The sequence below is a fragment of the Drosophila takahashii genome, chromosome 3L (assembly GCF_030179915.1).
Source record: "Drosophila takahashii strain IR98-3 E-12201 chromosome 3L, DtakHiC1v2, whole genome shotgun sequence".
Lineage (NCBI taxonomy): Eukaryota > Metazoa > Arthropoda > Insecta > Diptera > Drosophilidae > Drosophila > Drosophila takahashii.
In genome coordinates, this window is record NC_091680.1 from 3,516,879 (window position 1) to 3,542,383 (window position 25,505).

Genomic DNA, 25,505 nt, shown 5'->3' on the forward strand with positions numbered 1-25,505 from the left:
TTAATCATCATTTTCATCATCATCATTATCATTTGAATCCAACATTATCGCCATCTTCAAGCTGTCTGCTGCAGCCAAGATACAAATACATAAATACAGATACATGCGGCTCACATAGATACAAAAGCACGCATGGTGTTGCTCTGCTCGCTTCTGCCTGCCGCCTTTTAATAAAGTAAACTAAACAATTTTCATTCTTGTCTCGTTTTTGTCTCGTCTTCGTCGCTCTGCCATCGACTATGGACAATTTTTCATAAACACACACGAACATGAAACAGCTGGGGCCAAAATAATAGCAATTCGAGTGCTTCTTAAGCTGAGGAAATTGCTCATCTTTATATTAAGAGAACAATCAACGACTTTAATCAGGAGCACATATGAGTCAATGGTCTTTAGTGAAATATGTTGACCTCATTGCTTATAATCTTGGGAAGGAAAATAACTTTTATGCATTTTATTTTTAACCATATTATACTAATATGGTGAATATTTAACTGATCTTCATATTATTTTAATCAATCTATTCTGAACTAGAGATTTCCTTCCCATCTTAGTAATAATTTCCGATTTATACTTGGTTCATCAAGCTTTTAGGAACATTCCCTTTTTACAGACACTAATATTTTGGCCTCATATGTGTGGGGCACACTCACAACCTCAGTGGCGCACATGCCGTAGCAGCGAGGCGACGACCCAAGCACCACCACCACCCCGTACTTCCCATCAACCCTTCACCACCCCCTCTACTTCCAGGCAGAGTCAACAAACGGACACTCACACACACACACTTTCGGTGGGTGCGCAGGGCAAAAGAGATGGCGCCCAACGTGGGGCCGGCGGCGGGCGTGGTGAGTTCCGTTCCGCCACCAAAAGTGGTGAGAGTGGTGAGTGTTTGGTGAAAGAGAAAGGCAACAAACGCATGCGGCAGTGCGTGTGGATGCGGGCGAAAGGGGGGTTAGTGGGGGTTAAGGCGGCCAAAAGGGGGTTAAGACTCGACAAATTCATTGAGAAACGAAACGAAACAAAAAATAGCTTGGCAAAGCGGAGAAGATGACACCGGCCGGTCAAAAGTTGCGCACACCACTCGCACATACAAAAAATATAGGGTGGGTGGCGTCGAGTTGGGTGGTTTTTTGGGCTTTCTTCTATCAGGCAATGAAATCGAAATGCCAATATGCATTTATCAACTCGATTATTATTGTGATTGCTTTAAAGGGGAAATAAAAATGGGGGGAGTGGAAATGCAAAAAAAAGAAAGGAAAAAGGCTTTTTCTGGTTGCCATGGCAAAGTGCGAAAAAAAAACCAACGAACACAAAGAAAATGTTCGCTTTTGTTGTACTTTTAAACAATTTGCATAAATGTGCGGGGGAAACCTTCAAGGGTTTGACGATTGCAAAGGCCAATCGGTTCGGGTTGTATAAGATATTCTGGGGTATTTATGGAACAAAGTTCCTTACAAGGGGGGTTCTTTTCGAATCGTTAAGCTTTAATGTTTAGTACTTCTTATAAGAGATGTTAAATTTGTAAGCTTTTTATGAGTTTTTCGTTTTAAAATCCCAATCCTCAGGTACTGTTTTTTTTTAATATTTTGCTTTTACTCAATTCATCTTACTTTTATATTATAATTTTGATATATTGATATATTTGATATCAAGGTAAAGAAATATAATATAAATTTTATTTTCTTTTTTCAATCCAACTTTTAACTAAAGAAACAGAAACGTAATCAAAGAATTTAATAATTGAAGAAACAGGAATTACTATAATTAGTGGAGAGCTTTTATTGTTAAACAATTTTTTAATTAATTTTAAACGATTTAACTTCTTTTGTATATAAAAAGGCATCGAGGAATTACGCAAACATTTAAATAATTTATATTTAGTAGTTTACTTGAGTTGCTGATAGATGAAGAATGCTAAATTTATAGTCACTCCAATTAGTTTGAATTATAAAAAACATGAAAGAAGATAAGCTAGATTTATGCTTTGAGGATTCGAGATAAAAATTTATCATTTGTTTTTTTTTTCTTTTTAACTAATTCAAGTTAAACAAGTTTTGAATTGGGATAAATAAAATAGCATTCTATAAAAAACTGATTTAGCTCTATAAACCGAATCGATACTGGAACATTTTAGATTGTGTAAATAGTTTTATGAAACGGAAATTGGAGTGTAAACGAACCACACCTGGAATAATAATAATCACGGGGGGCGGTCACTTTCCCGTTAATCGGGCGAGGCGTGTTAATGAACAGAGAGTGGGGCAAGGGGAGGGGGGCAATATTTGGGGCTCTGTTTACAGGGGGTTTCTATTTCTAATAAACCCAATGTATAGACTCACTTTTAGGGCCGTCAGATCGATATCGTCCAGTGAACAGTTGACCGATGGAGCCAGTTGTTGTTGCTGCTGGTGCGCCATTTTGATTTGCTATTTTTTGTTGTTCTTCTGGATCTGGAGAATTGCTGCTGCTTCTTCGCACGCAGAAAGAGGAGGAGAGAGGAGAAATGCAAATGAAATGGGGAAAACAACAATAAGAGCGAAGAACGAAAAAAAAGTAATCTGTATTTCGAATTTAATTTTAATTTAAATTTTATTTACTTCAAGTTTAAGTGACGAATAAAAAACTAAACCCGTGCAATTAACAAACTATTTGTTGCTGTCATACAACTTTTCTCTTTTTGCTTCTTCGCTCTTCTTCTCTCCTCTCTCTCTCTCTCTCTCGCGCTGTCTCTTTTGTGCCTCCGCCACTGCGTCCGTGTGTGTGTGTTTTTGTGACGGAGTGTTTGTGTGTGTGTGTGTTAGTTAACGTTTGGCAAACGGGGCGCGGCTCTTTTTTAATTCCCCAGCACTTTTAAAAATCGTTTTTCGCCTTTAAAAACATTTATTCATCACTGCTTGCTCCTCCTCTTCTCCTCCTTCGCACTGCACAATTATTATTTCTTATTTAGCGGCGCTCCGATAGACCACACACACACGCACACTCAATCGCACACCCACACCAGCGCAGCAGCACAGCCTGCGTATGTGTTTGTGTAGGTAGACAGAAAAATCTGCCACTTCGATTTTCGTTTCGTTTTCGCGCAGGATTCGCGATTTTAGCCACCGGAATCCCGGTTAATTCGAGCTCTACGTACTCTTCACGCACAGCGATGAGCGCCTATCGCTTTTGCATCGCACAATCGGCAACGGTGAATCTCTATTCTATCTAAATCAGAACCGAACCGTGTTGTCTTTTGCGCGACGAGAAAGTAATCGACCGCTCAGCCGAGGCGATGAAATAATAATATTGTTTTCAGAGGTGGCAGCATCGGTGGAAACATCGGTGGGGGCATCGATGATTCTCCCCCTATTAATTACAGGTTTTGAAAGTAGCGTTTTAAGAACAATTTCAAGAACCATTTAGAGTATCATTTAAAGGTATTCAAAAACAATCGTGATGTCCCACAAAATAAATTAAATTTCACTATAATTAATGGGAGAATCACTTTCGATGTTTTCATGATTCCACCTCTAGTACGAGCATCTGGCCACGCTTTTTACTTGGCGGTAAAACTTGAAAACTTGTGACGGTAAGTTATGTTTAATCAGTTTAACACCAAATATTTTTTTTTAAATATAATGGTCTTACATTTAGTTTTACTAAAATAAGCTTTTGTAAGAAATTTCAAGTTCTGTTGAATCTAACATTTGAGTGGCTTGTTTTCCTTGTGTTTTCGTATGGCCGTGAACAGTGCGCATGAAATGGAGTGAAAAAGAGATCCAATGAGAAAATAATCGACCGCACGGATTCCAATTCAAGTCAGATTACGATTTACATGGCAATTTTAGTTAGTTAGTAATTTAAGTTACTAAAAAACTATGGGGGAAACTCACCATATTGGCCGACTCAACGGGGTCCCAATCCAAGGGTCGGGGCTCAGCTGAGTTTAAGCAGCGACACAATCCATTTAAAGCCAGAGTACGGTCCTACGTGAATGTTAGAAATCGCCTATGGCATCACTGGCGAATTCCCCGAAGAGAATCAGAGTATGGTCACACACTCTTCTGGACTTAATGGTACAACTATATAATTGTAGTTATTGATAATAACTCTCCAGTAGAATCATAGAGTAAGAAACTATATAGAGGCACCATTTGCTCTGCCCGAACCTCTGCCCAAGCTCTGCTGAGCCAATTCAAGGCCAAGTTCGAAGCGAACATTGATTTCTCACCGCATCCAACATGTGCGAAGCAACAGCAATAGTGGTGAGAGTCCACATACAAAAACAAAACAGTGAGTGAGAGCGGTGTAGATATATAAAATCCCATAAAACTCACCATGGGCCCAACATGCATGTTTGAATCGAACATATGAAAAATTAGGGAAATTTTCGTTTTTCGCCTAGGTGGCATCATTGGCGAATTCGCCGAAGAGAGCGGCAGAGCAAATGGTGCCTCTATATAGTTTCTTACTCTATGGTAGAATTAATTATTAATGCTGGACAATTTTTTTTTTCTTTAATTATTATTTTTTATTTATTCGCAGCATCCACTTCTCGCTCAGACTCTCTATAAGACGGATCTTGGCCAAAGCCATGCCATGTGCAAGTTGTATTTACTGCATATTGCGTTCGCATTTATTCTATCCATGAGTCTTTAAACTCATTTCGTCAAAAATTAAAACCCAACCTCTATCGTATTCTTTCAAACTCTTTAGATCCTTATGATCCTTTGAAGCCAGTGACTAATTTATTTGTAGGCAACCAATTATTTAGAAATGGCTTTTCAGCATTTGGAATAGTTCCTAATTTTATTTCTGGGCAAATATTTTTGGATTCTTCTTCAAATTCTGTTCAGGGTACAATTTTACATTTCTTTTAGTTGTTTTTTATACTCTCATATTTATGTAACTTTTCGTTGTCTTTTACTTTAATATTTTGTAAGGAAATAGTTAATTTAGTTAAATTTTGAATGTCTTTGATATTCTTTATTAAATCTATAACTGGAAATTGTAATACTATTTTTTTCCAAATAATTTTTGTTGCTCAGTTGTATATTTTGCATTTTTTTAAAGGGATTTAACTTCATTTTCAAGTTCCTGTATTTTTTGTTTTAAATAATGAATCTTCAAGAGTTATAAAGACGTCTGAATAATTGAAGTATCTTCATCATTCTGATTATTTTCTATTGTTGTACTCTCATTGCTAAATACATTTTTATAATGTGCTTTGCAAATTTTTCCAATAACAGCGCCAGTAATAACTATTACTTTACTTTTAATGTCAGCTATTATAGTCTGGCACTAAGGGTCTACTTTGAATAGCCCAATTTTACACTGCATATTTCCCCTTGATAATAACTAAACTCATTTTTAAACTCAGGCTGCCAGGCTGAGGGATTGAAAGGCTGCTTCCTTCTTGTTCTTTAAACACTTTAAAGATAAGTGCTATCGTAATGACGAAGCGGTTTTATTTCCTCGCTGCTTCAAATGTTATTTGGAACAGTTGTCGACATACAAGTCGTCCATTTTTTAATTCCCTACCGGGACTACGATTTTGGGACTCACCACCGGCACTAAGACTGCCGGAGCAGGTTGTTGTGGTGGTTCCTGTACTTCTCGTTTTGCCAAACAAATTATTTCTTGCACTTTTAAACAAGTGGACATAATCGTGTATGACAGTCATACGTGAGGTATTTGAAAAGTTTTCTGTATCTATATGAACTATTTGTAAGGCCTGGGAGTTGCACATATTCTGGTCGCAGACTAAGCTCTGTACTTTAAGACCAGCTTTTGGGCAGGCTATTTCGACAGGCTAGGCTTTCCGTCTAGTTGGCAATCACCTTGAGTTGGTTGACACTCGTCACAAGGATTGATCCCACTAAAATGTTATAATTGGATAATAATCCGCGCGCCATGAAAGCAATCAATTTAGTGGCTGGGGATGTATATTGGTCTTTGGCAGATAGACCGTCTTCAAGATCGGCAAACCCAATGGCTCGGTCGTCGGCCTTATAAACAATTTGAGTCTTAAACTCATTTCGTCAAAAATTAAAACACAATTTCTATCGTATTCATTCAAACTCTTTACAACTCCTTCAAGATTATTATAATTGGTTCCTTTGAAGCCAGGAACTAATTTTGTAGGCAGCCAATTATTTAGAATTGGCTTTTCTAAGTTTGGAATAGTTCCTAATTCTATTTCTGGGCAAATATTTTCTGTGTTAGCAGCTCTAAAGTACTAAAGTAGTATTTAAAATTTCGGTATTCCCCAAACTGTTTAATTGCTCGGGTATTCCCGGTTTTGAAAGTACCATTTTAAGTAGTTATTTCCTGTATTCTTAGTGAAAACAATGGTGATAAATCAGAAAAAAATTATAAATCACAGATAATTAGAGAAACACTTTTAATGTTTTGATGCATCAATTTATTTATGTTTAATCCAGTTTAAATACCAATTATTCATTATTCCGTAGATGTACGTATTTTACATTGGCGACGCAGCCCCTAGGGGCAATCGAGGAGGCAATTGGAAAAGGAAGAAATTCCTCGTGGCGCGGCCGCGGGGGAACCGGAGGGACTCCAAGTCGAGGAAGACCTCAACGTCAACGGGCAAACGGGACTGTTGAAGGACGAGGACGCGGGACTCTCAACCGTGTGGAGAGGGCACGGATCGCCAACGAGCTGGATGCCATGCTCCCAGCCGCAGAGCGGCCATGCTCTCAATGATCCTGCAGCCACCATGGCAGGATGCAGATGCCGATAATCTGGAGGCAGCAGCAGATAAATAGCCTTCCTGGCTGCAAATTGAGGCGGAACAGATCAACGCGGGACAGGAGCTCTTAACAGGGGGGAGCGGGCAAGGATTGCCAATGAAATAGCTGCGACGCTCCCAGTTGTCGAGCGGGCAACGCAATAAACAGCCTTTCGATCCCTCAGCTTGGCCATCAATAAGGCAATCGGCAAGGCCAGCGTCTCCCCAGAGGACAGAAGGAAGCTGGACAGGCTGCTCTTCAGGACGCAGCAGAAGCACCGTCACATGGTGCATGACTTTATTTCTAAAGCCAGCCCAAGTCGCCAAACACAGTTGCGATAAAGTCCTTTCTTGCTGTGTTTGCAAGGAAAGGAACCACATAAAAACCCACAAAAGGCCTAGAATAAAAATTTTAGATATATGCCAAGAAAGTGAATTTATACAAATTATTTTATATATGTGTATATTATTTTTATTATTATTTTTTATTTATCTATTAATTAATTTATTTACTTTTCTTATCTGAAATGCCTCATCTTAGGAAAAACTTAAAAGTTCATAGTGTTAATCTCAGTCCCGGCATTGACGACTGAACTTTGATGCTAGGGAAAAATGCTTTTCAAAATATATTTTCTGTGTTACCGTTATTGAGTCTTCCACGAAGTCCCAAAGCTTACATTGTCTGCGCTGGACAGTGTGGCCAGCTCTTCGTGCTAAAATCATGTAAGTATTAAATTAGTATTTATATGGCTTACATAGTACTCAGTACGACGAAAACTGCTAGCTAAGCATAGGAGTAAGCAAGAGGCAAATAGGTAGCTAAAGCCTTTAGCCGCTGACTTAATTCACCGCGGTACTCAGATAAGCTTACGAAAAGGTAAGGAAATACCAACAAAATACCAGATTTAGCGGATGAATTCCAATGAAAGCTTAGTACTCAGTTTACGGTATTCCCTAAACTGTTGAATTTCTCTGGGTATTGCCACGTGTTGAAAGTTCAAAAGAAAATTTGAGCAATTAAGGTGTTACATCTGAAATTTTACGCAACATTATAAATTTGAAATTGTATTTTGTATTGCTTTTTACTGTTTAAAATTATGAATTACAAATATACTTTCTAAATTTCATTTACAGTTTTGCTAATGCTTTACATAAAATAAGGTGACAACTCTGATTTAACAGCACGCTGTAAAAGTACGGTGTTTTGTGCTGTTAGGCGCAATGGCGTTGCCACTTTGTCATCCGTTCGAATCAGTTAGAGTATTCCAAAAACTTTTAAATGGATAAAATTTCTGAAAAATTTAATTTGTACGGAGCAGTTGATAAACTGCTGACAGAAATTCAACAACTTGGCTATTTAACAGTTCAGAGAATACCCTAACTGAATGAAAAAGTGGCGACGCCATTGCGCTTAACAGCACTTTTGTGCTGTTAACAGCGTGCTGTTAGGGCAAAGTTATCGAATTTCGCGCACCCCTACTGTCACACTACATCTTCCCTCTCTTTCTTTTCTTTTCCAACGAAATTTTGGTACGAAACATCCGCTGCGGAAAAAATTTGTATTGAATCCGTCAAAAAAAAATCGGTCAATTTAACAACATTTATCGCAACATCCAAAAAAAATGTCACCCGAAATGATAAGACCTCCAAAGGTGGCGCTTGATTTACCCCATATTTCGTGGCGTGTTGCGATGGACGGGCGTTAATTGAAAATCTAGCATTTTGCACAGTGTATTTCCATAGTTCGGATTACTAATCTCGTGAATTTCTACTTTGCAGCAATGGGTCGCGTTATTCGTGCACAGCGTAAGGGCGCTGGTTCCGTGTTCAAGGCGCACGTGAAGAAGCGCAAGGGAGCCGCCAAGCTGCGTTCCCTGGACTTCGCCGAGCGTTCCGGCTACATTCGGGGAGTTGTCAAGGTAAGGGCTATACTCTACCTTTCGGAGATGAGCTAGAACTACAGGGTAACTAGTAATCCTAGGTAGACCTCGAGTTCCAAGATATACCCATCTGTTGCATCCCCAAAGAAGCTAGAGTTGAGGCATATCCAATGTCAGTTTGTAGATTTATCAATTGCCACATCAGATAGTTCAAATCAGTGTTCAGTGTTTTTGAAAATGTCATAAACAAGCGTTTTTAATATCTTCCGCAGATTTTACAGTAGAACTAGTAATACAATGTTCCCTCAACTTGCTAGAGAACCCAATCATTGCGTGTCCTATAAAGCCACATTAGATAGTTCATATATAGAGTGTCTCAGTAATAGCTAGTTTACTACTAACAGTCATAAATCAAATATCCACGTTTGGTTTCCATATTATACATATTTCTTACATATTTATTGCTCGACTTTGGTGGGAAGATCTAAGTCTGCAGTAAAACTAGAAAATCTATACTCATATCTTCATATTTCCTATTTGGTATGTCCAATAGAGTAATATCTAAGTTAAATTGTTTAAGAATCCCAATGCAAAGAGGTAACAAAAATGGTATTAGTTTAAATTTATTTTCTTTTTTCATGTTCCGAACTCCCTCTATTCATATTTGCCGTTTATTTTTTATTTTGTTACAAGAAATAACCATCGAAGACTATCTATCCTATTTCGAAATAATTACTATCAATACCTATTTTATACTATACATAACTAAAACTCGCCCCTTGCCTTTTCCAGGACATCATCCACGATCCCGGCCGCGGCGCTCCCCTGGCCGTCGTCCACTTCCGCGACCCGTACCGCTACAAGGTCCGCAAGGAGCTGTTCATCGCCCCCGAGGGCATGCACACCGGCCAGTTCGTCTACTGCGGTCGCAAGGCCACCCTCCAGATCGGCAACGTGATGCCCCTCAGCCAGATGCCCGAGGGTACCATCATCTGCAATTTGGAGGAGAAGACCGGCGATCGCGGCCGTCTGGCCCGCACCTCCGGCAACTACGCCACCGTGATTGCCCACAACCAGGACACGAAGAAGACCCGTGTCAAGCTGCCCTCCGGCGCCAAGAAGGTCGTGCCCTCGGCCAACCGCGCCATGGTCGGCATCGTGGCCGGCGGCGGTCGTATCGACAAGCCCATCCTGAAGGCCGGTCGTGCCTACCACAAGTACAAGGTCAAGCGCAACAGCTGGCCGAAGGTGCGTGGTGTGGCCATGAACCCCGTGGAGCATCCCCACGGTGGTGGTAACCACCAGCATATCGGTAAGGCGTCCACCGTCAAGCGAGGCACCTCCGCCGGTCGCAAGGTCGGTCTCATCGCCGCCCGTCGCACCGGTAGGATCCGTGGTGGCAAGGGCGACAGCAAGGACAAGTAAGCCCGGGCTGAAGCAGGATTCCGGCGTGGCGCAGGTTCCGCCTGAGATCTGGATAGTGGCCGCTGTGCTCCTCTGCGCGGCGCTGTCGGGGAAAATGCTATTCTACATGGAAAATCTGTATGTTGTAGGCATACGCTTGACACGGCGGAATAAAACTTATTTGTAAAAAAATATTTATGATTGGATTTCTGAATTTTATTTGGTTGGGTTTTAATTGGTTAAAAGTTTGTTAGAACTGTGTAAGCTCTATTTATTATATTTGTAAAAACTGTTGAAAAGCTCAGCTGGGAAATAAAGAGCTATATTAATATTCAGAACTGAACTAATATTATGATATGGCTATGTTTAATAGAGATAAACAAATCGAAGACGTACTAAAAAAACTACAAATTTAGAATTAGAAGATTACATTTTTTTTGTATATTGACTAGATTAAATTACGAGAAACGAGTTCCATAAAAAAGGTTACGTTCAATTTATAGTAGAATTTAAATTTATAAATAATTAAAAGAAAGAATAAATAACTAAGATTCTTTGCAATTTAAATTAATTAACTAAAAATACAAAATCGTACTAAATCTGATTTCTGTGGTACAAAAATTTATTGTCTAACTAACCAATTAATTAGAGAAAATAATTTTTAAAGAAACATACATTCCATTAACAAATCTGAAACTTTAAACAGCTTTTTTCTTGATTTAAAAATGTATGTAAATTAAATGGATAAATTGCTCAAGTATTTTAAAGTATTATTTTGCTTACAACGTGTTTCTACGCAAATTATAGACCACATAATTATTTTAAATTTTTAATCGTCTTTAAAAAATATCTTAACTTTAGTATTCGGTATTTAACAACCTGCTAAATACGGTCCCACCGCTTGGTATTCAAAGAAATCCCCCAAACGGTCAGCCTAAATGTTGTTGGTGTGCGCGGAGTGAAAATAAATCGAAGTAATTTCCGAGCGCTGCAAAATAATGGATCGCACTTTCTACGAAGGCTGGCTAATTAAGTCGCCGCCCACCAAGCGCATTTGGCGAGCAGTAAGTTTCGCCCCAAGGAAGCCCCGAAATGGGGAAACTTCTGTACTGTACGGGAAAAACCCACACAAGTCCAAAGGAATTTTCCTGGAAATCCCAGCTCAAAAAATTCCAATCTAATCGAATCAGAAATTCCAAGTGATTAGTGAAATGTGAAGAGAAAAGAAAACCGCAATTGGCTAACGGTAAACCTAAGGCCGGAAGAGAATTACCGTAATCTGTGTCCATCGATTGAGTCACGAAAAGATAAAAAAAAAGAAATGGATAATGGAAGTGGCATTTTTTTTTACAATTACACTAAGCCTGTATTGGTGTGTGCATGTGTGTGAGTGTTTGTTTGCCGTTGTTGTTTGTGGTATAATTCAATTCATTATTAAGCCGAGGGATTTGGATTTGCGTTGCCATTATTCCAGTCGATTGGAATGCAAACAAGCTGAAAAGAAAACCGCAGCAGAAATTGCGAAAATGTGAATGAAATTTTACGATGGCTTCTTCCTCTGCGCTGCGTTTTTCCTCCTGCTCTTTCTCCTCTTCATCCTCTCCTCCTCCTCCTCCCACTCTCTTTCTGTTTATGTTTGCTTTTCGCCTTGGCGTGGGAACGTGTTTTTGGCGCTGGTCTAAATTTACGCTTAATTAATTTTCCGTTTAATGTTTACTTTGGGGAGTCGTTTGTGTATTAAATTACCATTACCGCCAACTGTTGCGTTTAATCAAATTTATTTTCTCCCGTAATTCGTGTACACACGTACGTACATATTTGTATGTATGTTTTTATGTGCATATGTAGCTTGTTTTTTATGCCCACAGGCGATAAGCCACATCGGATCAAGCAGAAAAACAAAAAAAATGAGCAACGGGAGGCACAAAAACAATGACGCACTTGTCTTTCCAGATCCTTGTTGTTGTGTAGTTGCTTTCACTAGAGATGCACATGATTCGTGTCACGTTATAGTTTAAAAACTAGTTTTTTATACCTTAAAAATTAGAAAAAATGTTTTTTAATATTTCTACGCTTTCTGATATATTTAATTTTTACCCTAAAATAATTATTAAATTTCTAAAATTCTTAAAACCTTCGTGACACGACTCCTTGCTCACGCGCCCACCTCTAGTGCGTACATTTGAAACCACTTATAATGGATAAGTTCCAAGAACACCCAAAACGTTGATCAAAAGGTCTGCAATACAGCATTTTTCAATTACAACAAACCCAATTTATGGTTTCACTGTACTCGTTTTGTTTGCTTTTGCTTGGTCACGCAATAGCGGTCAAAATAGTAGTATTAATGCCACTTACATTACAAAATCTTTTAATATTAATATTTGTATACAACGAAGTATAGAGACTATTAAAGAAAATATATTTCAAGGTTAAAAATCTCATTTTTTTATCAATCAAAAAAATCCTATCTAAAATTTTAAGGGAACAATAGAATTTCAAAGAACCCCCAAAAGCATGTAAACAAAACATCTTCAACATTTTCAAAAATAGCAACTTACATTGTCGTTTCTATTATTTTGAGCACCGTTGTATAAACAAACAATAATGATGCCTCAAGAAAATAAGCTGCGTATTTCCAGCGCCTCGGGGTGCCAATTTCTGGCTTGTGTGCGGCATTATGTTTATTGTTTATAATTCAATTAAGCGTGATATTATACAGTCCGAGGAGAAACCCATCCATTATCAGCTGGAGTTTTCGGTTTACAGTTCTCAGCCGGGTTTCGAACCACCCAGCTGTTTTGGCAATCACTTAACGGTAACGTGGGCGTGGGGTGTTGATTCGTTGACGTGTGTGTGTGTGCTTGTCTGCTGATTACCCAAGAAAATGTCAATGCAAAATATGATTCGCGGAAAAGCAGCGCCGCCACTGCAGTCTCTGTTGACTCGGCTTCATCACCCGCTTACTCACCACCAGTTAATGTTGAAGCAGATAGTATAGTCAGTCGTTGAGCTGATCAGCCGGACTCTACCCCCATATCACCATCCATAAGGGTATCTTAATTCACAACACAAACAATATTAAACTCGTGGTGAACATTTATTTCCAACTCATTCTGTAAGCATATCGTAAGAAATATTTTTATAGCCGATACTACCAAGGTATTTTTTATTACTTCACATAATTATAACAATAATAATAGTGTATTTGTGAGCGTGATAAGTGTTCAAAATAAATAATATATTATTAAGATTACTCTCCATATTTTTTTTTTTGTCCATTAATTCTTTTCATATGTATGTTTCAAATTCATTTGAATTTTATTTAGATTTCCAATGAAAAATACATTTTCAATATTATTAGCTAGAATTTTAAATTCTACGAATTAAGTTTTAACATTTTACAAAAGAAAAAAAACAACATTTATTTATGCCATGCCTTCAAATTGTTTTTTGAGCAGATGACTAATTATCTCTATAAGTTGGTCATCATCTTTTGATGTACGAAAGATTAGAATTATAAATAGATTTTTCCACTGGGAATGTAATCTTGCTAAGTTATCACAAACAGCCTTAATTTTACTACATAATTTTACTAACATAATAAAAATGAAAACTGTAAATCCCCTTTTCATTTAGCTTTGCTTCTTATAAAACTGATAATTCAAATGAAAGGGGGAATTTTTAGTGATAAACGCCATAAAAGCGCTATTTATGTTCTATGCTTTATAAGAAACAACAAAATAAATACTATCAAGTGTTTTGCAAATTTAGGTAATACCCAAATATAAAATAGACATGATACGGTAGAATTCATTAAAATAAATGCCATGACCTAATATGGTACATTAAACTATTAAGCAAGTCTCTTATCTGTAAAAGAGGCCTTTTTAAAGACTTTAAGAACTCTGGTTTTTCAGGCCCTTCTACCATCCTTCATTACTTACTTACTTACACCCTTTTTCCCCCATTTATCTTTTTGCAGCGCTGGAGGCGTCGCTGGTTCACGCTGAAGCAGGGCGAGATACCGGAGCAGTTCTGCCTCGAATACTACACCGACCACAACTGTCGCAAGCTGAAGGGCGTCATCGATTTGGATCAATGCGAACAGGTGGACTGCGGCCTGCGGCTGGAGAATCGCAAGCAGAAGTTTCAGTACATGTTTGACATCAAGACGCCCAAGCGTACATATTATTTGGCTGCCGAAACGGAGGCGGATATGCGCGATTGGGTGAACTGCATCTGCCAGGTGTGTCATCTACACGATACCAAGCAGTCGAATGAGTTGCCATTGGGAGCAGTGGGTGCAGGTGGGTCTACATAGGATTTAATTTAAAATTTCCCCCCTTTTAATGTATATTTATTTCTTGTTTGTAGATGAAAACCGCACCCAGCACACGAGCTCCAGTGGCGGGCTGAGCAACTCCACTCAAAATACGACCACCACTTCGCTGCACTCCTCCGCTGGAACCACAGCGGCCCAAGTTACTGGAGGAGCGGCCCAGCTGCGACGCACGGCGGTCATTGAACAGCAACCGTTGCCCTCGCTGCCCGGCAACAACAACTCGGACTCGGTGTATGTCAACACCGAGTACAGCAATCGCGAGACGATGCTCTGCGATGCCAACTTTGACCAGCAGGATCTGCTCTCGGCTGCCCAGCAGCAGCCGCCTCCATCGCCGGCCACAGCGCTCTATTTGAATCACAGTGCTTTGATCCAAGCTCAGGCAGCAGCCGCAGCCGCCGAGCAACAGCAGCAGGCTCGCTTAGCTGTAAACGCCAATGGAGTGGTGCGTAAGCTACCCGAGCATCTGGTGCTCACGCAACAAACCCTCGCGGAGGCTGCGGCCCAGCAACACAGCAGCGTACAGGCCTCGCCCGCTTTGAGCACCGCCTCCGGACCGTATATACCCATCAGCGAGTGCTTCTCGGGCAGCCCGCGATTCCTGCCCGGAAGTGGAACTCCCGGTGCCGATGTAGCCATACCAAACAACCCCACCACGCCGCTGAACAACTTGGACCCCAAGTTTTACGATACGCCGCGAAGTCATAACAACATAGGTCTGAATCTGACCAACGATCAGTCGTACTCACCGAAGATCACCAATTTGAGTCTGGTGAGTGGGAGGAATAGGTTTATATATATATTTATTTGTTATTAACTATTGTTATGTTCTTTTAGCAACAATTGGCCAGCACCAATGCTAGTAAACAGCGTTCAGATTCGGATTCCGAGAGCGTTTTCACCGATGACGACGAGTGGGCCCATCCTTTGCCCCTGCGCGAGAATGTGGATCGCAGCACCCGACCCTCGGATAGTTCCATTGAGAACGAATCCTTTGTGCTGACCTACTCGCAGCGTTTCTCTAAAATGCCCGAGGAAGGTGGAGGATCCATAGTTCCTCCGACTGATAAGCATACCAAGCTACCGGGAGCCGCATCTCTGGCAGAAGCTGGTGACCAAGGAACGCTGGACAAGCTGGCCAAGGTGCTGAAGAACAAAAATAATCTCATATTGGACTTCAAGGAGAATGAAAAGTGAGTGAAAGTCAAATCCTTCTATAACTTAACTAATAGTTACTATGTTTTATAACAGAATTCCCCGAGATCTGCCTCAACTGTCGGACACGGAAAACACTTCGCCGGCCATTGTGGCCCGTCGCCATGCCCACTCGGCCTTCATCGAGGAAAGCTACGACATTCCACGCTCCCACCAGCAACCGTACTACAATGTCAACCAGCTGCTGGGCGAGCGACCTGTGACCAGTCCGCACAACTCGAATCCCATTGCGGCCTCCACACCGAATCTCATGGCCGCCGGCGATTTGCCAACTGCCATTTTGACTGCAGCGAATCCCGGTGGCGCCGCAACGGCCAATTCATCGCCCACCAGTGCTCGAACGTTGCCCCGGCATTGCTACACCAATGCAGCGCCCACCAAGATGGAGGGCAATGTGTTTCGCTACGATTTCATGGAGCAGGCCGACTGCCCGCCGGTCAATCGCAAGCTGAAGCCGAAAGGTGCGACGGGAGGATTACCCTCCGTGGAGGACAAACCGCCGGAGGAATTTCCGGCCAAGCCGCCGGTGGGCGTGGAGCATTTAACCAGCAAACTGGGAGCGGCACAACTGCAGCAGCAGCCGATTGGCCCGCCCAGTGTGGACAGAAAGTGCAAGCCGAATGCCTACAAGTTGGGAACTTCGGTCACCATGTCGCCGGCAACGCGACGCTCCTCGGGGGCCCCACTCTCCATGGTGCTGCCGCATGAAACGGAGATCCATTCGCCGGCTGCCAATGCCTATTTTCACGAGACCCGCACTCTGCCGCGCCAGCAGCATCGGCAGCAGCATCCCAACAGTCCCGGCAGCATGTCGGTGCAACATCAGCGCACCGCCTCGGCAGCGGCGGCCATGGGAGCTTTAGCTGCTGCATCAGCTGCATCCAAGCAGCAACCAGCGGCGCAGGCTGAGCACAAGTTGCAATATTTCGATCTGGATGTGACTAACAAACCGCCTCTGCTGAATAGATCCAGCATGAGTGTGGGTAATTTGTACTCGCAGGGAGGAAACGCCGCCAGTGGAATGCGACTGGCTGGCGTCGAGAGCGGAGGCGGAGCACGGGCGGCTCCGGTGCCGAGTAGCGTGGTCTACCGATCGGTGGACTTTGTCAAGACGGAGGCATTTAAGAGGATTCGCGAGGAGCGCGAGAGCAGCGGCAACAAGTGAATCGTAGAACACACATGACAACGTGCAATAAGGACAGAGGATTCGAAAACTTTTGTAGTGCCTATCGGGGATCAGCTTCTCAGCCAGTTCCCCATTCAAAAACAAAAACAAAGTGCAAATTCCGAGTGGCTTTCACATTCGTAAAACATTGTCGTCAAATTCACAGCCCATTTATCCACATATCTAGCTCGTAAGTCTGTAATTCTCGTAACGTATCTGAATCCATGTCGTTCGTATTTAAATCGTGCTTCCAACACTTCCATGTCTAATTGTTAAGCTTCCGAAATCAAAAAAAAAATGTAACCATGACAAACGATCTTAGTGCTAATTTTACAATGCAAAACAGTTATTTTATACACGCAAGCGAAATATTTATATACACGAATTTTATATGGTAACAAATTATTTACAATTTATAAATGTAACACACGTGTGCGACCCAAGCTGTAGCTTGATTTTGTGCTTTAAAGAAAATATATATACATTAATACCAAAAGTTAAACGAGGGTTTCTAGCAGGGTTCGTAAAAAACCACACACTGTAAAAAACTGTGTTTTAATAACATGCTAAATGTAAAAAAGCTAGGTTAAAAGAAAGTTATTGACTTGTGTGTAAAAAATTGTATCCTACAAATGTTAGAAACATAAATAACACACACATGTCATTTGTGATATTTACACGACGTGTTATTAACTCGACTTATTTTTTACACAGCGTGTTTTTACCACGACGTGTTTTTTACACAGCGTGTTTTTTTTCATCTTTTGAACATGTGTGTCAATTTCCGAACCCAGGTTTCTAGAACGAATATTGAATTTCAGTGGTTTGAAAAGTTTTTAAACTACCATAGCAACCTTTGTTTTGAGTTGAAACAAAGTTAGCCCAGAAAATCCTGGCAACGCAGTAGTCGCCACCAAACAAACGGTCATTATTATACGGATTAGTCAGTAAACTAGTACGCTTTAGAGTTCTTTACCTTCAACCTTATTATATATTTGCATTGCCACAATGTCGCTGGTCTATATCACCCATCACGATGAGAATATTCTCGGCTGTGAGCAGGAGTTTGAGAAGGCCCAAGGACCCAGGGAATCCATTTTTGTCTACAAGAATCGTGAGGATATTTTTTTAAGGATTTTTCTTTTATATATTAATTTACTCTTTTTTTTAAGCTGTTGTGGAGCGGGCCGCAAATTATGCCAGGAAGTTGCGCGAACGCCTGAACGATGAGGACAAGAAGCTGTCGGTTGTCCTGCAGACGGATGGCACTCGCGTCCTCACGGAGGCCAAGAAATCGCTGCATCGCACCATGGGCTGTGCCCACACTCCCATCGATCCGCCGTGCGCCTATTTGCGCAAGAATCAGGGCATCAAGTGGCGGCGCGAGAACACCCACAAGTGTCCCAAGATGCCGCCGATGCCCCCGCTTCCACCACCCGGCAGCGGTGGCCACAAGGCGAACCTGGCGCCCAATTTCATCAAGCGCAACAAGATGTGCGCCGCACAGACCATTCCCTGTCCACCGCCACCGCGCTACATAGACACTCCCGTGGGCACTCGTCACAATCTACTGAATTCGGGGCTCGTGCCGCAGTTTATTTGCCGCAAGGATTTCGGCAAGGTTCCAGTTTACCTGAAGAAAACCAAGCGCATGCTGGCCGACATGAATGCGGTGTGTTCGAAGGAACAGGCACGTTTGCTGGAGCTCTGCCGTGGCATTAAGGGCTTCACCAGGACCTCCGTGGATCTCGGAGGTCCCCCACCGATGCCGGGAATGCGGGTGATGGCTCAGCCGGAGCGCAATGAAATCCTAGAGGGCCTGCGGCTGAGCCTCACCGACATGACCAAGCAATATCAGTCCATGTCGCTGCTCATCGACAGCATCGCCAAGCGGCAGCGCAAGAGCAAGCTGGAATCGGACCTGCGCCAGGTGGAGCAGGATATTCTGCTCATCGAGACCACTCCCATTATCTATGTTTCCGAGTATTAATTAATAATCTAATGTGTGTTGGCTTCTAGTGGCCGAGTGAGAGGGATTCACTTGCTCCGCTTTTAGAGGCAGACACACAGGCACAACAAAAAAAGCTTGATAGTTTAAGGTTGAGAATAAATTTAACGTTTATGTAACTAAAATTTCCACGGCGAAGCTTCCACGGCAAACGGGGCATGTAAGATTTCTGTCGGAATCGTAGAGTTCCTGCAGGTTTTCCAGTTCGAAGAGGATTGGTCTTTCGCACAGGCTGCAGTAGCGACGCTCCAAGCTGGGGGAGATCTTTAAAGGGATTAGAGTTAGGTTTTTACCATCATAAAAGTAAATTCTTACTAGAGCCCTGCGTGAATCATTCAAATGAAATTTCTGATTTGTTTATTCAATTCTATGTGAAATAAATTGAATGTTTTTCTAATTCATTTCGAACTGAATGAATGAATTAATAGGTTTTATGAATTTGACAGATTTTTTTTGTGCTTTCTTTTGAGAACAAAAAGTGGAACATTTTTAACAAATTAATTTTAACTGCATAGTAAATAAAATTCAGGCAGATTTAATCACAAAATTATGGCCCTTTCTTCTTCAAAAGAAATTGTCGTTTTATTTATTTCGGAATTCATGCCATTCATTCATTCAATTCTATTAAACTTAATAGCTTAAGGTCCCGTAGCTATAGCTAAGTTTAAGTTCGTCTGTAAATTTTAAATTATAGTCGAACACTTTATAATAATAATAATATTAAACTCAAAATTCTAATTAATTAATTCATATAAAAAAAAATTCAAAAGAATTCATTGAATTTATTTATGCAGGGCTCTAATTCTTACCTAATTCATTCATTCAATTGTATTAAACTCAAAATTCAAATTCATTCAATTCTATTAAACTCAAAATTCTAATTAATTCATTCATATAAAACCAAAAAAATTCAAAAGAATTCATTGAATCTATTCATGCAGGGCTCTAATTCTTACCTCCATAAAGGACACAATGCAGCGCAAAGGTAGCTTCTCCATAGGATCATCAGCTATTACAGGATTTCCCAGTTTGTTATGCAAAACCTGTAGATGTGTTTCTATTTGCTCCACAAAAACTTTGCTGGTGGCACCCAAAACATGGTCCTCAGTAAACTCAGCCTTTAGTTTGTTTATCACTCGTTGGGCTTCCTCGAACATACATTTTATCACCTGCTCTTGGAAGGGCGTCTTTTGAATCAGTAACCCCAGAAACTGCAGCCTAAGTCTCACGTGTGTGATGAGTAGCATCGCCAGAAGCAGCTGCATTTCATCCTGGGTGTTCTTTATGTGAACTGTAAGCTGGAGCAAACCCGACTGCAGGTGAAGAACGGATTGAAGCACATGGTACTTGAGTTGCAGCTGCTGAAGCTCCGTTTCAGTGGCCTCCTCCTTAAAGAGAAACGAATCCAATGGAGCAAAGTCCATGTATCTCTGCCAATTCTCCTCGGCAAAAACATGAAGACGGAGTTCAGTCAATAAATCTGTGTGGTTATTAATGGGTTCATTGGTTTTCAAGGTACTAAGCTGTTCCAGGGCATCCTGTTTGCCCACCTTCAGCACTTGCACAACCAACTGCTGCTTCTGGGAAACAGTTTCACACAAGTACTCTTTGTTGCGGTAGAGAAACATGGTCATTAGGTTCTTGTTCCTGCTGGCGGAGAGTCCCATCACCTGAAAGTCCTGCAGACCATCTATTAATATCGACTGCATCCTTAGGCTCAACTGGTTGTTCTCGTTCTCGATTTGAATGCGTTGCAAGAAGCTGCTGGCGGTTCCAGCCACATAGCTACTGTTGTCTAAACTGCAGAGTCCTGTGATTTTACCACCGCCTATATAGAGCCTTGCTGACTGATACTCCTTATCCGCCGATCTTGGCAAGCACCAGGTTAGCAGATGCGCCGCCTTGCAGCAGGTGATGTAATAGCAATCTTTGGCGGGACATTCGGTAATCACTGCCATTTGCAAGCCCAGGCGATCTGCCTTTTCCCACAAGGGTTTGGCTAAAGACAGTCCAGAAGTAGCTTGTGTTGAGAGGTGATAGAGATGAATGAGTCCATTGATATCGCCCACTAGGAGAAGGTCCTTAAAAACGTGCAGGTAGCAAATGCGACCCAGCGAGGTGTCCGTTTGTCGGTGACTCACCACGCTTTTCACATCGTGGCTCAGGGTGAGCAACCACAAACTACCAGAGGCGGTTCCAAGGATCAAAACAGCCTCCGATTCAACCGGCAACCAAGTAAACATGGTGATCCAGGCGCGATTTATAAGCGCCTGATACTTCTTAAAGTTCGTCACCTTGGACATGTCCATTGCGGGCAGCAGGTTATCCCTCAGCAGCACAGCGATATTCAGATCCTCCAGTCGATTCCAGCGGCTGTACTCGGCGGGTTTGCTCATCAGGCTCAGGGAACCATAGGTATTAAGCGAGCCGAGTAGAAGATGTCCATTGGCTAGCAGCTTGGGTGCTCCCTTAACAGCCACCAATCTTGCAGGTGGCACAGAAAGCGAGCAGACAGCCGTGTAGCCCGGATCCAGGGACAAATGCTGGGCCTCCAGGACATCACAGCTATCGTATATGGCCACCAGATTCAATTGGTTGGCCAAAGCGTCCAGGGGTCGCAGTTCCTCAGCTTTGGAATCCAAGACAGATACAAAATAGGGAAAGGGATCCACGACCATGAATTTGCTGTTCAACTCCAGGGTAACCACATCCGATTTGGAACCACTTAGGGCCACGAAATCCTTGACCGAATGGCTGTTTACAAAGTCGTGTACGGAGTCCTGACGAACGAATCCTTTGGCCAGGACCGGGAATTCCAGATTAGCTAAGGGAATAAAATGAAGGATATTAGTAAAAAGTTTTTTAGAAAAGGATTATGATACACAATTGATAAAAACCTTATTTTATAGGGTTAAAAAAATATTTGATACTAGCTTATTATTATAGTTTTTTTAGATATTAGATCAGAATCTTAACAAAATTAAAAAATGTATAATTTTTTAAACTTTTTTGCTAGTGATATTACATTAAAATCTTTAAACAATTTACAAATTTCTTATTGAATATAGATCTTAATATATAAGCATATCATCTTTGTATTATTAAACATTTCTATAACTTGAGGTACTAATTAATTAAATTAACACTATGTTTAAACATAGGTCAATTTTTTTTAGAGAAATAAAGATTATTATTTAAATTAAGTATTATGCTGTTTTAGTTACTATTACATTTCAAACTTTATCTTTACAAAAATTCAGATAGATTTCAGTTACTTTTCAAGTACTTTGTTGGTGCGAATAATGCGACCAAAACAAATCGAAAAATCGGCTATCACTATCTTTGCCGTGTTGGTGTGACTATATAGCACTCATACACTCACATTTGCCGACATCTTCGGCGCCGTCTGAAATTTCTCCCTCAGTAGTTTTTGTCATTTCGTAGCGCTCAGTTTAGTTGAGAATCAAAAGTCCAGCGGAATGGCAACCAAAAAACTTGGAATGGTGAGGACTCCGTGTAGAACCATGAAGTTTCCCAAATAACTGCGGTTTTCTCTTTAAGGACTTCGTGAAACAGATGTCCGAGTACGCCAGCGGGCACAACGGATTCGACAGAGTCTTGAGAATGGTGAGATTATAAACAATAAGTGCAACAAATTGAAGAAGAAAAACAGCTGACTCTGCCGCCAGTGATGGTATTATATAACATGGCTGCTTACTATCGATAAGTACGACTTTGAAATGCCCATCTCTCTTGGAGGCCCGTAGAAATTTTAAAATTACATATTTAAAACTATTTCTTAATGGATTTGAAATAGTTTATAATACTACTTTATTAAGTTCCATGAGTTTAACTCTTATTTTAGTGATTGCTTTACCGGTTATAATCTGTTATAGTGAAAAGTATATTAAAAAGTATATAATTCTGTGAGTTATTTTCCAGAATTATGAAACTAAGAGAGTAATAGGTTTTTTAAAAATAACTTAAAACTTTATCCACAGATCAAAATCACTGGTGGAGGCGATGGTCGCGCCGTGGGAGAGTTCACTGTGGCCGAGGAGCACTTGAATCGACAGGGAACACTACATGGCGGACTAACGGCCACAATTGTGGATAATTGCACCACATACGCCCTCATGTCGAAAGGTAACATACATTTCATTTTGTACTAACAATTTAAAACTAAAATAAACGAAATATTTTAAGGATCCCATCCTGGAGTTACGGCTAATTTGAATGTCAGCTATATTGCGGCGGCCAAACCTGGAGAGGTTATTGAAATCGATTGCAATACTGTAAGGGCCGGCAAGAAAATGGCCTATTTGGATTGCCTGCTGAGGCGTAAATCGGATGGCAAGATCATCGCCAAGGGAGGGCAAGTCAAGTACATTCAATTTGACAAGGAAAAGCTGGATTTTTAAAACAATTTATCGACCTTTATGGAAAATAAATAAACTATTACAAAATTATTTACGTTACTTTCGTTTGATATGTTCCATATAGCAATCCATACTTTTGATATCATTCATTGAAAAGCGGATCACAGCACTCGACGATAAGAAAATCAAGTTGGTGATTTGTTGTAGAGCAGCAAAATAAAAAAATAAAAAATTCGATAAAGAAAAAATAATGGATGAAATAACATTTAAATCCGGTGATTACGCCATGAGCGTGCCAAAAAGTTTTTTTGAGGGCCAACCAGAGGAGCTGAGCAACCTACGGGAAATTCCAAGGAAGCGAGTGCTGGTGACACTGTTCAGGAGAAAGAGAAGGTTTCCCAGGAGAAGGTTACCAGTGTGGCTAGTGGAAATCATGGTGCTGATGAGTCTAATGAGTCTGCTGATATGAACGGTAACATGACGAATGAACAGGATGATTTAACATATTGAAGTTTTCCCTTTCAGGGTTGAGTGCTGTCGCTAAGCCCTCGGGAAGTTCCACTTTGAAGAGGAAAGAACTTTTGAAGGAGCTGAAGGCTGCCAGTGGATATGAGTCTCAGTCCAGTGAATCTAGTGAAGTTTATTCTAAGATGCTAAAAATGTATAAAAAGCAGCTGGAGTTGGACAATAACACTTCCCCGCTATTTCCTGTGCCTGGAAATTCGACTTTGTATAATGATATCGACTTAGACGATTGAGAAAGCAGTGAAGGAGTATTAAAGATTTTATTGGAACAATAATTGAGTAGTTATTGAGCATTAAATATTTGTGGACTATAACACAATTTTAAAATAATTTCAAAATAACTGATGGCAAATTTAATTTGAAAAGACTAATTTTATCGATTTCTTGCCGGTTGTTTTTGACAACCTTTCGATAAATCGATTGCAGGCTAGTCGGAAAAACAGCTGTTGTTTGTTTTGGAATTGTTATTGTTTTTTTTTTAGGTGTTACGTTATTTTGTGCGATTTGTAAGCTGATTTCGGAGGCATTCCGGTCGAAGTTTGGTAGTTGAACATTCCTTTACTGTTTCATGACTTCATTTAATTTGTGTGTACATTTATTTTGATAATTGTAAGTGGTTTGCTCTCATCAAAAGGCGGAAAACTGCACTCGAAGATAAAGAAATCAGATACTGAAATAAAATCAAAGCAATCCATTTACAATCTACATCTACAACTTCTGCTTCTGCAGCAATCTAGTCTAAGTACTTCCATAAACGTATATGTATTAACCCTCTATCAAGTACCTAATATAATCTTTCCTTGAAAAAACTATACAATAAAAATGGATTGTTCTGAAATTCCTTGCTAAAGAGGACTTGACACTTAAGTGCCCGATACGACTATCTATCTATCTATATCAATCAGTCTATTTACAAAAATGTATCTAGTATTTTTCTAATCTTTCCGAAGAAATCAGAATTTCTATTGCAGTTGAATAGAACCCAACGGATCGTCTATAGAGCAACATCCATCAAAAGCAAAAAATATGGGAACTCGCAAAAAAGGAGTCGAATTTGCCAAACATATCACCGAAATTATAGCCAAATCAACGGGTTTTGAAAGTCACCTTCAAAAGGTAAGATCATTAAATACCTACTATCTAATCTTTTATCTGATCTCTCCTAATAAAGGTCAAGATTGTGGATGGCGGCGATGGAGCCTGCACAGCTGAACTGAAAGTGGACAAGGATCATGTGAATGTGTACAAGTTTATGCACGGTGGCTATATTATGACTCTGGTGGACATGATTACCACCTACGCTTTAATGTCGAAACCCTGTCATCCCGGCGTTTCGGTGGATCTTAGTGTAAACTTTTTAAATGGAGCCAAACTGGGCGACGACGTGGTGATTCAGGCCAATCTTTCCAAGGTGGGCAAGTACCTGGCCTTCATCGACTGCACTTTAAAGCACAAGAAGGACGACACGGTGATAGCCAAGGGCACCCACCTGAAATATATCAAATTTGAATAGACTGTATATTGCGAAGGATTTTTAATTACAATTTTTGTAATATCGGGAGTTGCTTTAATAAAGTGATATGGCATTGGCATATTGTTAGATTATTTTAAAGCTATTTTGATTTATAGGTATTTCTAAAACATAAAAACTTTTCGAAACTAAATTTGTTTTAAAACAGTCTTGGAATTTAAATGTTATTTGTTAAAGATTTATTTTAAATGGATTTTGAATATTTTAAATAGTTTTGTCTGTTAAAAAAGGTTTTGATATTATAAAGATTTTTTGGGTTGTTTAATACGGGCAAAAGATAAACTTTTCTAAGTTTCTAAATTATTTTTTCCAGGTGTTAG

General features: G+C 40.5%; 7 protein-coding genes across 18 annotated transcripts in view; 5 read left to right on the forward strand and 2 right to left on the reverse strand.

The window, feature by feature from the left end:
- The window catches only part of msn (serine/threonine-protein kinase msn), a 37,227-nt gene extending 33,939 nt beyond the window's left edge, over positions 1-3,288 (reverse strand). For 4 of the 10 annotated variants that reach the window (XM_070215914.1, XM_070215915.1, XM_070215913.1 and 1 more), the window contains exons 1-2: positions 3,137-3,288; positions 2,343-2,473 (exon numbers count right to left, since the gene is read on the reverse strand). In XM_070215914.1, the coding sequence (XP_070072015.1) occupies positions 2,343-2,420 (78 nt within the window). In that variant the 5' untranslated portion in view covers positions 2,421-2,473; positions 3,137-3,288. Of the gene's footprint in view, positions 1-2,342; positions 2,474-2,600; positions 3,101-3,136 lie in introns of those variants that run through there. The other 6 variants (XM_070215917.1, XM_070215918.1, XM_070215916.1 and 3 more) reach the window with 4 other exon arrangements.
- A 4,839-nt stretch (positions 3,289-8,127) lies between these two features.
- RpL8 (ribosomal protein L8) lies at positions 8,128-10,204 on the forward strand. The gene is made up of 3 exons (XM_017156235.3): positions 8,128-8,263; positions 8,513-8,652; positions 9,406-10,204. The coding sequence occupies exons 2-3, from the start codon at positions 8,515-8,517 to the stop codon at positions 10,036-10,038; spliced, it is 771 nt and encodes a 256-aa protein (XP_017011724.1). The 5' UTR covers positions 8,128-8,263; positions 8,513-8,514; the 3' UTR covers positions 10,039-10,204.
- A 738-nt stretch (positions 10,205-10,942) lies between these two features.
- dos (daughter of sevenless) lies at positions 10,943-17,244 on the forward strand. The gene is made up of 5 exons (XM_017156214.3): positions 10,943-11,081; positions 14,003-14,327; positions 14,395-15,134; positions 15,200-15,555; positions 15,614-17,244. Exons 1-5 carry the CDS (start codon positions 11,016-11,018, stop codon positions 16,740-16,742), a joined length of 2,616 nt encoding a protein of 871 aa, XP_017011703.2. The 5' UTR covers positions 10,943-11,015; the 3' UTR covers positions 16,743-17,244.
- A 354-nt stretch (positions 17,245-17,598) lies between these two features.
- Positions 17,599-18,875, forward strand: LOC108067261 (enkurin). Its single transcript, XM_017156217.3, has 2 exons — positions 17,599-17,856; positions 17,915-18,875. The coding sequence occupies exons 1-2, from the start codon at positions 17,751-17,753 to the stop codon at positions 18,730-18,732; spliced, it is 924 nt and encodes a 307-aa protein (XP_017011706.2). The 5' UTR covers positions 17,599-17,750; the 3' UTR covers positions 18,733-18,875.
- LOC108067260 (uncharacterized) lies at positions 18,300-22,273 on the reverse strand. Of its 2 annotated transcripts, XM_070215919.1 has the most exons (4): positions 22,133-22,273; positions 19,980-21,574; positions 19,707-19,919; positions 18,300-19,014 (listed from the first exon to the last, which is right to left on the reverse strand). In XM_070215919.1, the coding sequence occupies exons 1-4, from the start codon at positions 22,185-22,187 to the stop codon at positions 18,862-18,864; spliced, it is 2,016 nt and encodes a 671-aa protein (XP_070072020.1). In that variant the 5' UTR covers positions 22,188-22,273; the 3' UTR covers positions 18,300-18,861. The 2 variants fall into 2 exon arrangements, with proteins under 2 accessions (XP_070072020.1, XP_017011705.2); XM_017156216.3 differs by having other exon boundaries at positions 19,707-21,574.
- Positions 22,120-23,219, forward strand: LOC108067264 (acyl-coenzyme A thioesterase 13). The gene is made up of 4 exons (XM_017156219.2): positions 22,120-22,253; positions 22,312-22,377; positions 22,752-22,896; positions 22,957-23,219. Exons 1-4 carry the CDS (start codon positions 22,230-22,232, stop codon positions 23,169-23,171), a joined length of 450 nt encoding a protein of 149 aa, XP_017011708.1. The 5' UTR covers positions 22,120-22,229; the 3' UTR covers positions 23,172-23,219.
- An 875-nt stretch (positions 23,220-24,094) lies between these two features.
- LOC108067250 (acyl-coenzyme A thioesterase 13) lies at positions 24,095-25,259 on the forward strand. Of its 2 annotated transcripts, none has more exons than XM_070215921.1 (3): positions 24,095-24,196; positions 24,605-24,770; positions 24,826-25,259. In XM_070215921.1, the coding sequence occupies exons 2-3, from the start codon at positions 24,681-24,683 to the stop codon at positions 25,165-25,167; spliced, it is 432 nt and encodes a 143-aa protein (XP_070072022.1). In that variant the 5' UTR covers positions 24,095-24,196; positions 24,605-24,680; the 3' UTR covers positions 25,168-25,259. The 2 variants fall into 2 exon arrangements, with proteins under 2 accessions (XP_070072022.1, XP_017011691.2); XM_017156202.3 differs by having other exon boundaries at positions 24,120-24,196; positions 24,612-24,770.
- Positions 25,260-25,505: the final 246 nt, after the last annotated feature.